Below are 12,765 nucleotides of genomic sequence, written 5' to 3'. Positions count from 1 at the left end.
GGTCTCGGCGAACTTTGTTGATTTATTGCGATCATTTTCCCTCCGCACAGCTGTACACTCTGCCCTAGCGATCTTTGCCGCACTTGGTGCACCGCGCGACGAACAGGCTGCTCGCTGAACGAGGCGATATTTTCCCGCTTCTTGGGATGACAGGATCGCGCCGACGAAACTCGTCTTTTCTTTCCTTTCTCTTTCTTTTTAACGGGAATTCCAAATACCCCAAAAAACGTTCCATCATCTCTTCTGTCAAGAACAGAGGCTCGCGGTCTTGTCGGCAACAGCGCACGGTGCCAGAATCAAGAACAGGTGGGCGTGCGAGCTACACAGTGCAGAAGGACTGTCAATTGGGCTAGTTGGTACTTGTTCAAGATGGAGAAAAACAGCGCAAAGACGACGAACTAGGAAAAGAAGGGAGACAGGGCACGCGCTGACTAGCAACTGAATTTTTAATGCACAGGAATATATATATATATATATATATATATATATATATATATATATATATATATATATATATATATTACAGAAATAAATGCCGGCAGTCTACAACGCCAAAGAAGGCATCGGGGAATGGTTAGACTATTTTTTACCGTTAGTGACGTTAAATTTTTTTTATTAATTACGTGAGAAAGAAAGAAAGAAAAACACGCCCCCAGAGTGGGGACTGAACCCACGCCTTTCAATTAGATTTCGAATGCCTTACCAATTCGGCTATCTGGGCGACTGTGTTCTCCTTTACTTTCTGGGGTATTTATATTTATTACAACTGTATCTGACGCTTGAGGGTGGTAGCCAGCGCCACTCAGACTACACGGGGAGAAGGGGACCTTCTTTATGTATATATATATATATATATATATATGTGTGTGTGTGTGTGTGTGTGTGTGTGTGTGTGTGTGTGTGTGTGTGTGTGTGTGTGTGTGTGTGTGTGTGTACGCTTCGTTCAAAATTAGTTAAATTCACCTGAACAGATTTAGGCAACAAGGGAAAAATTAACGCACCTAAATGTATCACCGTCGAAGGTAACTTCCCCTAGCTGGCATGCAAAAAACATATCATATAAAGGATTGACAGCGTTGCATATAGGACCGGTCACAAATTTTCGCTTGTTTCCGAAATTCTCTTCAGGTGGATCGATTTGACTTATGTCGATAAAGAGCTACTCATATACATATATATATATATATATATATATATATATATAATAAACATCACGAGGGCGGAATTCGAAATTTTGTTTGCGCGTCTTGGAACGACGAAATGCCAAAGGAAAAGGAAAAAAGAAGGTCCATGCTGGCGACATTTAGCGCTTGTTGAAGTGAAATTAATGCGCTGAGTCCTATTTTGGTGCACGTTAGCGAACCGTACGCTACTACGCGCATTGTGTGCGTCACAAAGCTTTCGTCAACAATGAAGTTCTGCAGTGGCCGCTGTTTAAGCGTCAGAAACATTGATCTGACCTGAAGTGCATTGACGCCCTTTCTCGGGTGAGAAATACACTCACATTAAGCGCCAGACAAAAGCGAGACATCTAGCCATTGTCAGCACGTAGTTTTCTATTGTATACCATTCGTTACAACTCACAATTAATGCAGGGGCTTCTCCCTCAAGTCCGAATAATAGGTCCCAGTGTGTGCTCTTTGATCCCCACGACTTCCAACGCTTCGGTGCTTCAGCATGGCAGATGCCAACGCTTTATTACCACCGCAAATGCTTTATTACTCGCTTTATTGCCGCTTTATTATCGCAAATGAAACCCACGATATATTCGCAAAACACATTCCCCGCAGTTACTTCTACACGACAACCATAACTTCACGTCGCTAAATTAACCCAACTCTATCGTTTCAGCTGTTTCTGATATTTCTTTTTAATGTATAAACCCCTTTATCTTTCTCTTCACCATACTGGGCTCGAGTTTGAAATTTAATGCCCTCTGGGAACGGGGGGAGGCGAGGTTGGGGTGGTGTGCTTCGCATCGAGACGTATTAGCACGGAGACGTTGACTTTTCTCGGACTTGTCTTTTCCGAAAAACTCTGGGAGGGTGTTTCGAAATGACGTTGTTCTTGGAACAGCGAAAAAGAAAAAGACAAACGGTGCATAAACTCCCGGAATACATAGAGCGAGTGTCAGAGTTAACACTTGGCATTTCGAGGCGACGTGAGGTTCGGGGGCGAGAAATCGTAATTATATATATATATATATATATATATATATATATATATATATATATATATATATATATATATATATATATATATATATATGTGTGTGTGTGTGTGTGTGTATAAAAAGGTAAGTAAAGGCAGAGACACACGAGAAAAACATAAAAAATATAAAAGTTACGCTTCAGTGGAAGAGGACTTCCTTTCTTCTGAAGAAACTACTCTGAAGAAAGGAAGTCCGCTTCCTGAAACGTCAGTAAACTTTTTTTTTAATTTTCTCGTCTGTCTCTCGACTTACTTGTGGATTTTTTCGCTTCCTGACTATATATATATATATATATATATATATATATATATATATATATATATATATATATAGACATCAGTTTGACGACAAAACAAAATTGTTTATTCCGACGTTGGTTTGGTCAGCGTCTTAATAAATGTCGGTCCCCGGCCGAAACGTCGGAATGAATTTTATTATGTTTCTGTTTTCGAAGTTATATTTTTAACACACACACATGCAGGCATGCTGGCACACACGCACTTATTTTATAATTTTTTAATCATTTATTAGAGGAAAAGTGGGCACAATTAGGGACAGGGCGATGGAGTGAGACTTTGAAAAACAACTGCTCCAATATTTCGGATTCAATCGCGAATGCGACGACAGGCGAACACGCTTGGTCGCACATTTGTCGCACGAGGCTGGTGTCACACGAAGCTCAACGGGCGAAAAAAAACCGCAGCTCTCCCGAACAGAGAGCGCAGAACTCTTCGTGCTACAGCAGGCCAGGAAGCAGCGGGGGAGCTATACGTACTACGTCTGCAGAAGACGGCAGCGTCCGACTCTGCGTATATGTCGCAGCTGGTTGAGCGCTCGTGTTCGCGCCCTTGCGTGCAGGTTCACGCTGGAGCGAACATGGCGCGCCACATTTGACGCCCAACGATGGATGATGTTGTGCATGCCACGCGAACCCAGAAAGAGAGATTCGAGACCTGGTGGCGGCGTGTTTCTTATTAATATCTGTCCTTAAATTTTTTGAGAGCGAGAGTTTAAGATGAAGCGCCTCTCGCGAGTTCCGTCGACGATTTTGGCATATATAAACGCATGATGAATCTGTTTAACCTCAACTACCGTCGGAACTGTGCGGTTATTATAGTGTTTCAATGTATGAAGCGATTATGCGTTTGTAACCGAGGAAATTCCATACAGTCGGCTGTCGTGAATAAACAACGTGAAGTTCTAACTGCCCAACGAAACACTAAGATGACATCCAATCGCTCCTTCTGATGTAGTAGTGAACTCGAAAGCATTAGTATCCAATTGGCGAACGTGTCCTATCGTTATCATCATCATCGTCGTCGTCATCGTCATCATAATCCTGTTCCCTTTTCACCTTTTTTACATTTTTCTCTCAGTAACTATCACAATTTACAACGTGACGCGTAACTTAATGACGCGTCAGGCAACATCAAACTCGGTGTGCGTCAAGCGGCCGGTACCGCATGACGACGCTGGAGCTCAACGGTTATTGTTAGGCCTAACGTCAGGCCGGTGCATAGCCGCGTTTGCATCGCCCAGCACAGAGGGCATTTAGCGGGAGTGTACTGTGGCGCTGGTGTAGACTATGTTCAGACTACCGACGCAAAATCCATGATCTATGGACGTAAAAAAAACGGCATATCAGGCAATTCGGTTGGCTGAGACGTGAGATGACGTCATTCTTTAAAACTACTACGACAGTTGCGGCAACAGTCTGAACCCGGCCCTAGTTGTTGGTTCTGTAATTAGCATACAGCAGAAACGATGACGCTTAAACGCTAAGAAAGAAATTGTAGGAAAATTTATTGCGACGCTATCATAAGCCCAATGGTATCAGTGCAATCGCGTCGTGGTGACTATTGCAGTGATATTGGCATGGCAATGGTGGATGCATGTATATAGGATGAAAGCGCGTGGATAAGAAATGGCAACAAATCTTACTATTCCACTGCGTTTTCTCAGTAGCCGAGCCGAACTAAAGCACCATTCACCACAGTTTTCATGGCATCTATCCACATTAACGATCTATTAAGGAGCGAAAGAAAAATGGCAAACATAAGAGACTAAAAGCTCGTCAATTCGAGCTCGGTTAATTCGAACTTCCGGTTATTTCGAACTGACGCCCTGGTCCCTGCACAGCCCTGTATATATTTCAATGGGGGAAAACTCCGGATAATTCGAACGCGTCGGCATCCAGAACGGTTAATTCGAACTGGGATTCCCTGGTTCCCATCGCTCCTTGCAGACGAAGTCGGCCCAGAGTGATTGCAACGTGTTAAAAATGCAAACCAAACCAAATTTACTAGAGATTCATGCAAAGCAGCGTCGAGGCTGGATGTTGCAGCATGTTATTTCTCAGCAGATGAGAATTCTGACACTGCGCTGGAGCTCCTCGGCAAGTCCAAAGCGATGCTCATGGAGTCGTGGCGGAAGAAACGCAAGCAAATGCATATTATCCATTACATTTAATTTTGATTGCCTCGACCCTGCCTGGTAAACAAACTTGTTTTCGCGCTTAAACAGCGTTATTATTTCGACATTACGGCTCACTGCTCACATGAATGCAATATCAGTGCCTGCTTCGGACGTATGACTGATCCCTTAATTTCGTTCGCTGTACGACCTCCATAACCATTACTTACGAAATCACCTGCCACAAACGTGTAGTAGCTCCTAATACGCGACAACGAGTCCAGATGCGGCTTCTTTGTGTTCTGCCCGCGCTGTGTGGCGCGATGTCCATTCATTCTAGCGCCCTCCCGCTAATTCGAACTCCGCTTAATTCGAACAGTTTTATGGCCACCTTCGAGTTCGAATTAACGAGCTTTCACTGTATTAGAGAACCTGATGGGCAACCTCTTCTTCACGCTTAGTGTATTAGTATCATCGGATCAACCTTGGCACCAGTGTAACCACCTCGCCACACTATTACACACCGAAGCAAAAAGTGGTCGGCCTCCATAAGGCGCAATGGAGAAAAGAAATCGCTCGACACGAACCATGCTATTCGTACACGATTTTTTCAACACGGATTTTGAAATTTTCGCCAAGCGGAGCCAATCTGAACAGTGTAGAAATAGGAGGACATTGAATGCAGTATATATAGGTGAAGTAACGGTATAGCAGCAACAATTTAGTTAGTTGTCGGCGAAACGTTATCGGAATATCGAATAGCCGAAGCGCACGTGATTGCGCTGCTGAGCACGAGGACGCGAGTTCGATTCCCGGCCCCGGCGGCTGTATTTATGATGGAGGCGAAAAGCAAAAACGCCAGTGTCTACGAGATTTCGGCGCCCGTTAAAGATCCCCTGGTATATATATATATATATATAGACCTGTCTCAGGTCGAAACGTTGGAAATAAAGTCTCCGAAGAGCGTACTTCTACTTTGTGCGTATTCCTGCAGCAACTAAGGACTCTACTTCACGACTATATATATATATATATATATGCTAACTGCCTGCTACAGACCCAAGAGTTTTGCTTTACGTGGGTAATTAAGTGTCTACCACGAAGTAAATTTCCCCCCATGGTGCAGATTTACTCCAAAACGAAGTGAACACGCGCTTCGACTAAGTGTAAACTATTATGGAGTGATTCCGCTTGTGTAGAGAAAATTTTGTCCAGGAAAGTACTGAAATATGCTGAAAGCACACCGCTGCTGCCGCCGCTTACTTACATATACTACGCCGTCTAATTTAACGCTGAACGGAGCGCGCGTTCAATGGTGATTACACCTATTAGGACACATGTGGAGAATTCTTGTGCGCAGCTGTATACACAACGCCGGCATTTAGGCAACATACATATAAGAACGGCACGCTGGCGGCGCCTCTCACGTTCGCTAGAAGTGAATGTTCTTACGAAAGCGCCTTCTAGAAGCTTTCCGTATCGCCAAATGTAATTCATCCACTCAAAAGGCGCCCAGGTTGTATGACAACTCCTCAGAACAGAAAAACAAGCCAAATTTGCGCTGCGTAAACCCTAGACATTGAATAGATAGCACGGAGGGGTTCCTATACTTCCCCACGGGATAAAATTATACACCGAAAGGCACTGCTCGATTTTACTCATCGTCGATTACTCGAGTATGCGAAGTTCCCTATTTCACGAATGACTTTTCTTTGCTGGAGTGTAACCCATTCACTTCTTGTATTTACAGCTCTATTGACTTTCCTGCGAAGTACAGGGCTTGATCAAACTTTCTAAATAAGGTTTCATTAGCGCATCATCGTAATCATAGTAATAATCATCATCAGAGTAATCGTCATCACTTTATCAATTTCATATCTTTTTATACATGTGTTGCAGCAAGTTAGTTGCATTTGCCAAGCTAATCTCACCAGTAGCACTAAAATTTGCGGTGACGGTGGCCGCCGTCAAATATACCTTCAGAAACGTGCACGCCACGTAGCTGACGCGTAGACGCTTACAACGAATCCCATGTCATTACACTTTGTTACGCAACGTTAATTTTGCATTGATATATATTTCCGACTAAATTATCGACAAACGTCGCAGTCAGAGCGTCGAGAGTTTTATTTTCGGCTCTTTGAGTGTAGGCAATTTTAACGGGAATACACGATCGTCAATTCACAAGGCGCGTGCGAGGAAGCCATTTCTTTTGCACTCAACGCTGAAAAGGACCCTGCAACACTTTTTTCAACTTTTTTTGAAAGTCCTAAATGCTTTCAGAACGTAGTGAACCAACACATCAAGTTTATAGAATAGGGGGCCACAAAGTACCGAAGGTAGAGATTAATGATAAATGCCCATCAGATAACTTAGAAACTTGCTCAAAAGATTTTCCTCTTTCCCTGTCTTGGGGTTCTTCGGCCGCTCGAATTACGTCATTGCAGCGGCCATTGTCGGGCTTTATTTTCATTTGCAGCAATGAACGAATGCATTCGACAGCCACTTTAAAGGGACCCTGCAACCATTTTGTTAGCTTTTCTTTCTAACTCCTAACGGCTTTCAGACCGTAGTCAACAAAAACATCCAGCACTTTGAATATAGGGGGTCACAAAGTATCTCAGCCAAAAATTACTGCTCTATGCCCACCAGCCAACTTAGAAACTTGCTAAAAAAATTTTACTCTCTTTGGCGGCACTGGCGTTCTTCAAGCACTCAAATTACGTCATTACAGCAATGCGGGATCTATTGGGCGGCTTGCTTTCGGTTGCAGCAATAAACACTTTCTGATAACCATTTGAAAAAAAAAAGCCACAAAAGCAAAGCAGAATAGGACTGCGGGTCTCGTGCGACGAGCAAATCAGGCATGCAGTGCCGCTCCGTGCTGGCGATAACCATAGCTTTCGCAGTGCTTCCAGACGCGAAGGAAAGAGTGAAAGCGTTTATCAGAAGCGTTGCGGAGTCCTTTTAACCCACTCGCTGGACCACGGAACCGCTAATGTCAAACCTGACCACGGAAACGAAGGGACACATTTCACAGCGTCCTTATTACGGATGATAAAATTGAAGAAAACTAAATCGTCACACCAAGCTTCACTGCTCTCGCGATGGGGTCACACAAGTGCTTATTTGTCCGAGTTCTCGTTAAACTATCAGTTTACTTACTCTCGTGTGCACGCTTCAGTTAAAAGAGCGGGTTCGCGATGCGGTTGTCGGGAGTAATATTCATTGGCTTCGTGACGACGGCTGTCTTAATTCGTATACGACGCTGAATCGCATCCCGAAAATCCCACTTACTAAGCATTCTGAGTTGCCGGAACTGAGATTGCAAGTAACAAGCAATTTAGACGCCGAAATCGTCCAGGTCGATGAAGTAGCGACCGCTGAATCTGCGCAGTAGTCTGAACGCGATGCTTCTGAGGACAACGCAGGCGTGAAAACTTTTTCGGGGACGGCAATAACAACGGGATAAAAAGGAGTAGTATTAGAGCACAATAAAATATAATGAACCGAATTTTTTTTCTCTTCTCAACAGATACGGTTACAAATGATGAAATAGGCAGAATGATTCCTTCCGTACGTCTCATAATTCTATAGCATATATCACTCCTCCGTCATAGCAAAGTTGTCATGCAAATAACGCTTTGCAAAACTCCACCTTCGTGCCTTCTAGGCCCAATATAGATAGCACGTCTCTTCATTTACAGAGCAGCTATGACCGGTGTAACACCTCAGGTATAGTCAAGAATCACGAACATACTGTATAGTCAGGACCATACTCGTGTCTTGAAAGATAAATCTTTAGGGAACAAAAAGCCAAGAATAGCTCCAGACAGTTTTGCAAGAGTATGTGACTGAACTCGTCGACCAATTACTGAATTTATATAGCGCTACAGTTCATACCAACTGTATTTTCACCGCAATTGCGATTTTAGCTAAATAGTGATTCAGAAAAACTAGATAACGGTAATACAAGTAGGGTAACGACGGGTGGCAAATAAACTGCCGAAAAATGACGGAGTGAGACGGACGTCCATAGTATAACGTCAAAAAACAAACTGCCGAGACCGAAGTAAATATGAAAAAAAAAAAAAACAACTGCGCTGGACGTACACTACAGTTTACCGAAGCAGCTCCTAATAGACCCGAAGCTAACCCTTGTGGTATCCCGCATTATGTCCAATGCATATTAAACGTGCGGAAAAACTACCGTATTTCCCTTTAATGGAGCGGACAGATAGGATGCAAAGTCGGCTTTCGTGCAGCAAGCTTTACAAGAGTATTCGTCGCAGTATTTCAATCGTCTGAGACACTGCAGCGCCAAGCCGCGGTCACATCTGGCGACAGAGTACCGACAAGCCGTGACGTAAATGGTCCCACTTCGTGCAAATCAAGAGTTCGCCATACCCTAGCCGTGTATCATAAGAAGCGAAGCGCGTTCACTAGCGGCATTGTTCAGCAAACGCTGTCCCTCGCGCCATAGAGCTTTATACTAATATATACTGCAGACAAATATGTCGCTGCAATCGCGTGAGGTCGTAGGCATCGCGATAGCAACTGGCAACGTTCCACTCCCACTTGGATTGGCTAGCCATTTGGCTTATTTTTACTCTTGGAGCCAAAATTAACAGAAGAGGATAACATTCCTTGTTCATTTTTTAATGAAGCTTCTAAATAATCCCGGAAAAATAAATTTTTCGGAACTCCACTTCTCAACCAACAAAACAAACTTATCTATTGTTTTAAAATCACATTGTTGTTTGTTTTCTTCTCAAGCACAGCCAAATTTCCAGCCTGTTCACTAGCCATGACAAGCACAAGCGGAACGTTGCTAACCAATACATGACGACAGGCTATAGCTGAAGTGCGGCTCGCCTAGACACTGGCGCCAGATTTTTCCCTTGTATGTACCACTACGAAACTACCTATATATGCTTCGCCCATGGCCGGGAGAAACATCAGATTTCCCAATGGGCAAATTTTCTCGTCTTGTTGTTTTAGAGGTTTAAAAGAAACGGTGTATCTCAGCCACGAGACTGCACACCAGTGACATTGTGCACGGTGGAGGGGGAATCATACATACATTCCAATAATGTCATTTCTCTTACGGTCGTATATAAAACGACCAAGTAAGGCCCGAAAACGGGTTTAGTTCGAGCAAAAGATCTCCCTTTTCGACATGTGGGACTGGGACGTATACGCATTTGACAGTCCGAGAACTTCGAGCATGGAATTTATGTGGCCATGCACGCGATTTCTTGTGCCCGTGGATAAAAGGCGTTCGCAGTGGATTCTTGCGGACGGCTGACTTTTCGGAATGTCGGAATAGCCGGGACAGTTCGAAGAAGCCGAACTCCGTTAAATTAATGGGTGCGCGCTTTGATCCAGCGTGTACCGTGTTTCGGTGCCATTAGGCCACAAGACGAAAAGTACAGTTGATGACGTGCGTGTAAATCCCACCACAAAAGTGTGACGTCGACAAAACTAGTGGGTGTCGGAGCGCAGGAATTTAAGTTGTTCCCTGTGAGCGGCGCTTTACGCTACATCTATAACGATGATTATTCGGTCACATTTGCCTTCGCGGTGACTAGCGCGAAGCTTGTATTTTGAATAATTAGCGAGGAAGGGATGATTCCCCACAGTATACGGTCGCGTTAACTTGTTCGAAAAACTGAAAAGCATATAACAAGCAGAATAACACCGTATACAGAAGCCTCAATGCAGTGATAATGATTGGAATAGAAAGGGAACGATATACATCGTTGGAAGAAACATGCGACCGGTTGCCAATTGTCGAGGACCCACGCGTTTTCTAATAACACAAACTATAGGTATCAGCTCCCACAAGTTTCTGAATGTACAGCAATGAAGAAATAAAGCTGGAACATCACAATGGGAATCAGAATGCACAAATCGCGCCATTTATTCCATGCAGTCAAATTGTCCATCGACTCAGTTACGTGTGTGATTTCGTAATAACGATTTCTGTACAACCGGGAGCGCGCCAGTATTTAACAGCCACAAACAAGAATACTTCAATTGGCCGGTTCTGGTGCGTAATTCCTTGCGCGTGTTTCATTTGTACATCTCACTGAGTCCAATTTCGCGATTTACGTCCATGACCCTCAACGTTTCGCGCGACTATAGGTTGCGTGTGTGATGGCGAAAAAAAATCGCTTCCTATACGTATACCGCTACCGCGACGGTGTTTAACCTCCACGAACAAGAATATTTCGATTTGCCAGTTCTGGTACGTAGTTTCGTGCACACGTTTCATCCGTATACGTGACCGTACATCTGACTGCGTCCGCAATAACCCACGGTGATCTATCTCGCCGTACGCAGCGAAGCGTGCGAATCGCCGGCCGCATCGCCACGCACCGTCCTTAAACACCTGCGGTCAACAGGGTCGGAAGTTTAGGAGGAAGAGAGTGGCGTGGGAACCGGAAGTTTCCGGCGATACCGTTCGATGCCTCGCGCGCAACAACATTCCCAATCAATACACTCAGGTAGCGCCGATGTCGCTTTTCCGATGGTAAAAACGGACGAGGATAGATTGGTAGAGAGTCAGCTCTACTAGAGAACTCGATCCGACAAGTTCTTCAGGCTACAAGTCGATCACTACGGCGTGACGCTCAGATAGGAGCTTAAGCAAGGTATTACTGCTTATTAAATTAAATAATACAGTTAGGAGGGGGCATCGAAAACTCACAGAACGTGACTGAAGATGAGATCAGGCGAAGCGAAACCAAACTGCTTGTCCAACGGTCGACGGCATTCAACGCAAGTCTCGAACGCGGCTACGTTTCGTGCAAAATTCGGGGGAAAAAAAAGCATTGAGCAGAGGTGTTTGCCACACGGTGTTCCGGACGGAAGCTTCTTGGGAAGCGTCGATATATCCCACAGAGCACGCGCGCACGATCGACGGGCACCGTTATCTCGGGCGACAGTCCACGGGAGCAGGTCGACCAAGGCCTTCGCCCAGGCAGGAGGACAACACACACGAAGAAGGGGCGTAATCTGGGCAGCACGCGGCCGCTGATACACACTCACACACGCTCGGCACGGAGAATCGAAAGGCCTCGCTCAGAGCCACTCACCCAGCATCTTGCTCAGGTCGGCGTTGTGTAGGTCCGGGTTCTCGTCGGCGAGCCGCTTGCGCTCCCCCTTGGCCCACACCATGAAGGCGTTCATGGGCCTCCGAATGCGCTGCTCCGGCCTCTTGCCGGCCGCGATCGCCGCCGCCACCTGCCCCGACGTCGGGCTCTCCGGCGGCGGCGGCGGCACGGCGCCCACCACAGCGTTGGCCCCCCTCGACATCGGGGGGGCCTCGAGGCCCCACCGCGACGCCCACTCCCCACCGGCGGCCGCGGCGGCGGCGAGCTCCAGCTCGCGCGGGTCGTGCTGCTCCCGTTGCATCCCGGCTCTCCGCTGCGGCGCAGCGTCGACCGCGCGGCCATGCTTCGGCTCAGCGCCAAGCCGCCCCCCCGCGCGCCCGGCGCGGCCAATGGGAACGCTTCCCGGGCAATACGTCATCCACACGTGACGCGCGGCCAATGGGCGAGGGGGTGGCGCACGCATGCGCGCTGCCCGGCGCGGAGTCTCGGCGGAGCGCGCGCTTGCTGCGCCGGAGTCGCGGCGCTGCGTCGCGCCCGGTTCGTGCGGGGGAGGCGGGCTCCCCGACCGCGTTCCGTTGACTGGCAGCTTGACAGTGCCGCGTGCGCTGCTGGAGCAACGTCCCCGCCGCTGCGCTAGAAGAGGCGAGCGCGGCGCAGCAGCTGTGCCTCGCGCCGACCGCGGGCTTCGGCGCTGGGCCTCCCGACTCCGCGCGTCGCGGCGGGCTTGATGGATCACGGAGCTCGCCCCGCGCGGAGGTGGACATCCCGCTGAGATTTCGCGCTCGGCGGGGAGGTTTGGCCTCCCTCGCAGCTGGTCCACCGAACCGCGGGCTCGTCTCGCGCGGTTGCAGCAGCGTTGCGGCGGCCAGCTCTGTTTTCGGCGGGGACAGTTTTATTCGTGCACGCCCGTGGCAGCGGCCAGCTGCGCGCTAGGGCCGGGGCTCCGTTCGGCGGTGGTTGCGCTGACCCAGATGGCCGGCCCAGATCGCCGGCGCTGCTGCCTTATCGGCGCGCGGGCGCTTC

General features: G+C 47.1%; 1 protein-coding gene across 1 annotated transcript in view; it reads right to left on the bottom strand.

Moving 5' to 3' along the window:
* The window catches only part of LOC144159166 (uncharacterized), a 62,327-nt gene extending 50,020 nt beyond the window's left edge, over positions 1–12,307 (bottom strand). Inside the window, exon 1 of the mRNA XM_077690489.1 lies at positions 11,725–12,307. Within this exon, the coding sequence (XP_077546615.1) occupies positions 11,725–12,205 (481 nt within the window). The 5' untranslated portion in view covers positions 12,206–12,307. The remainder of the gene's footprint in view (positions 1–11,724) is intronic.
* Between the last annotated feature and the right edge of the window lie 458 nt (positions 12,308–12,765).

Source organism: Haemaphysalis longicornis, unplaced genomic scaffold (genome assembly GCF_048455015.1).
Source record: "Haemaphysalis longicornis isolate Haplotype H1 unplaced genomic scaffold, Haemaphysalis longicornis Haplotype H1 scaffold_10, whole genome shotgun sequence".
NCBI lineage: Eukaryota > Metazoa > Arthropoda > Arachnida > Ixodida > Ixodidae > Haemaphysalis > Haemaphysalis longicornis.
This window is presented reverse-complemented; position numbering and strand designations above follow the sequence as displayed.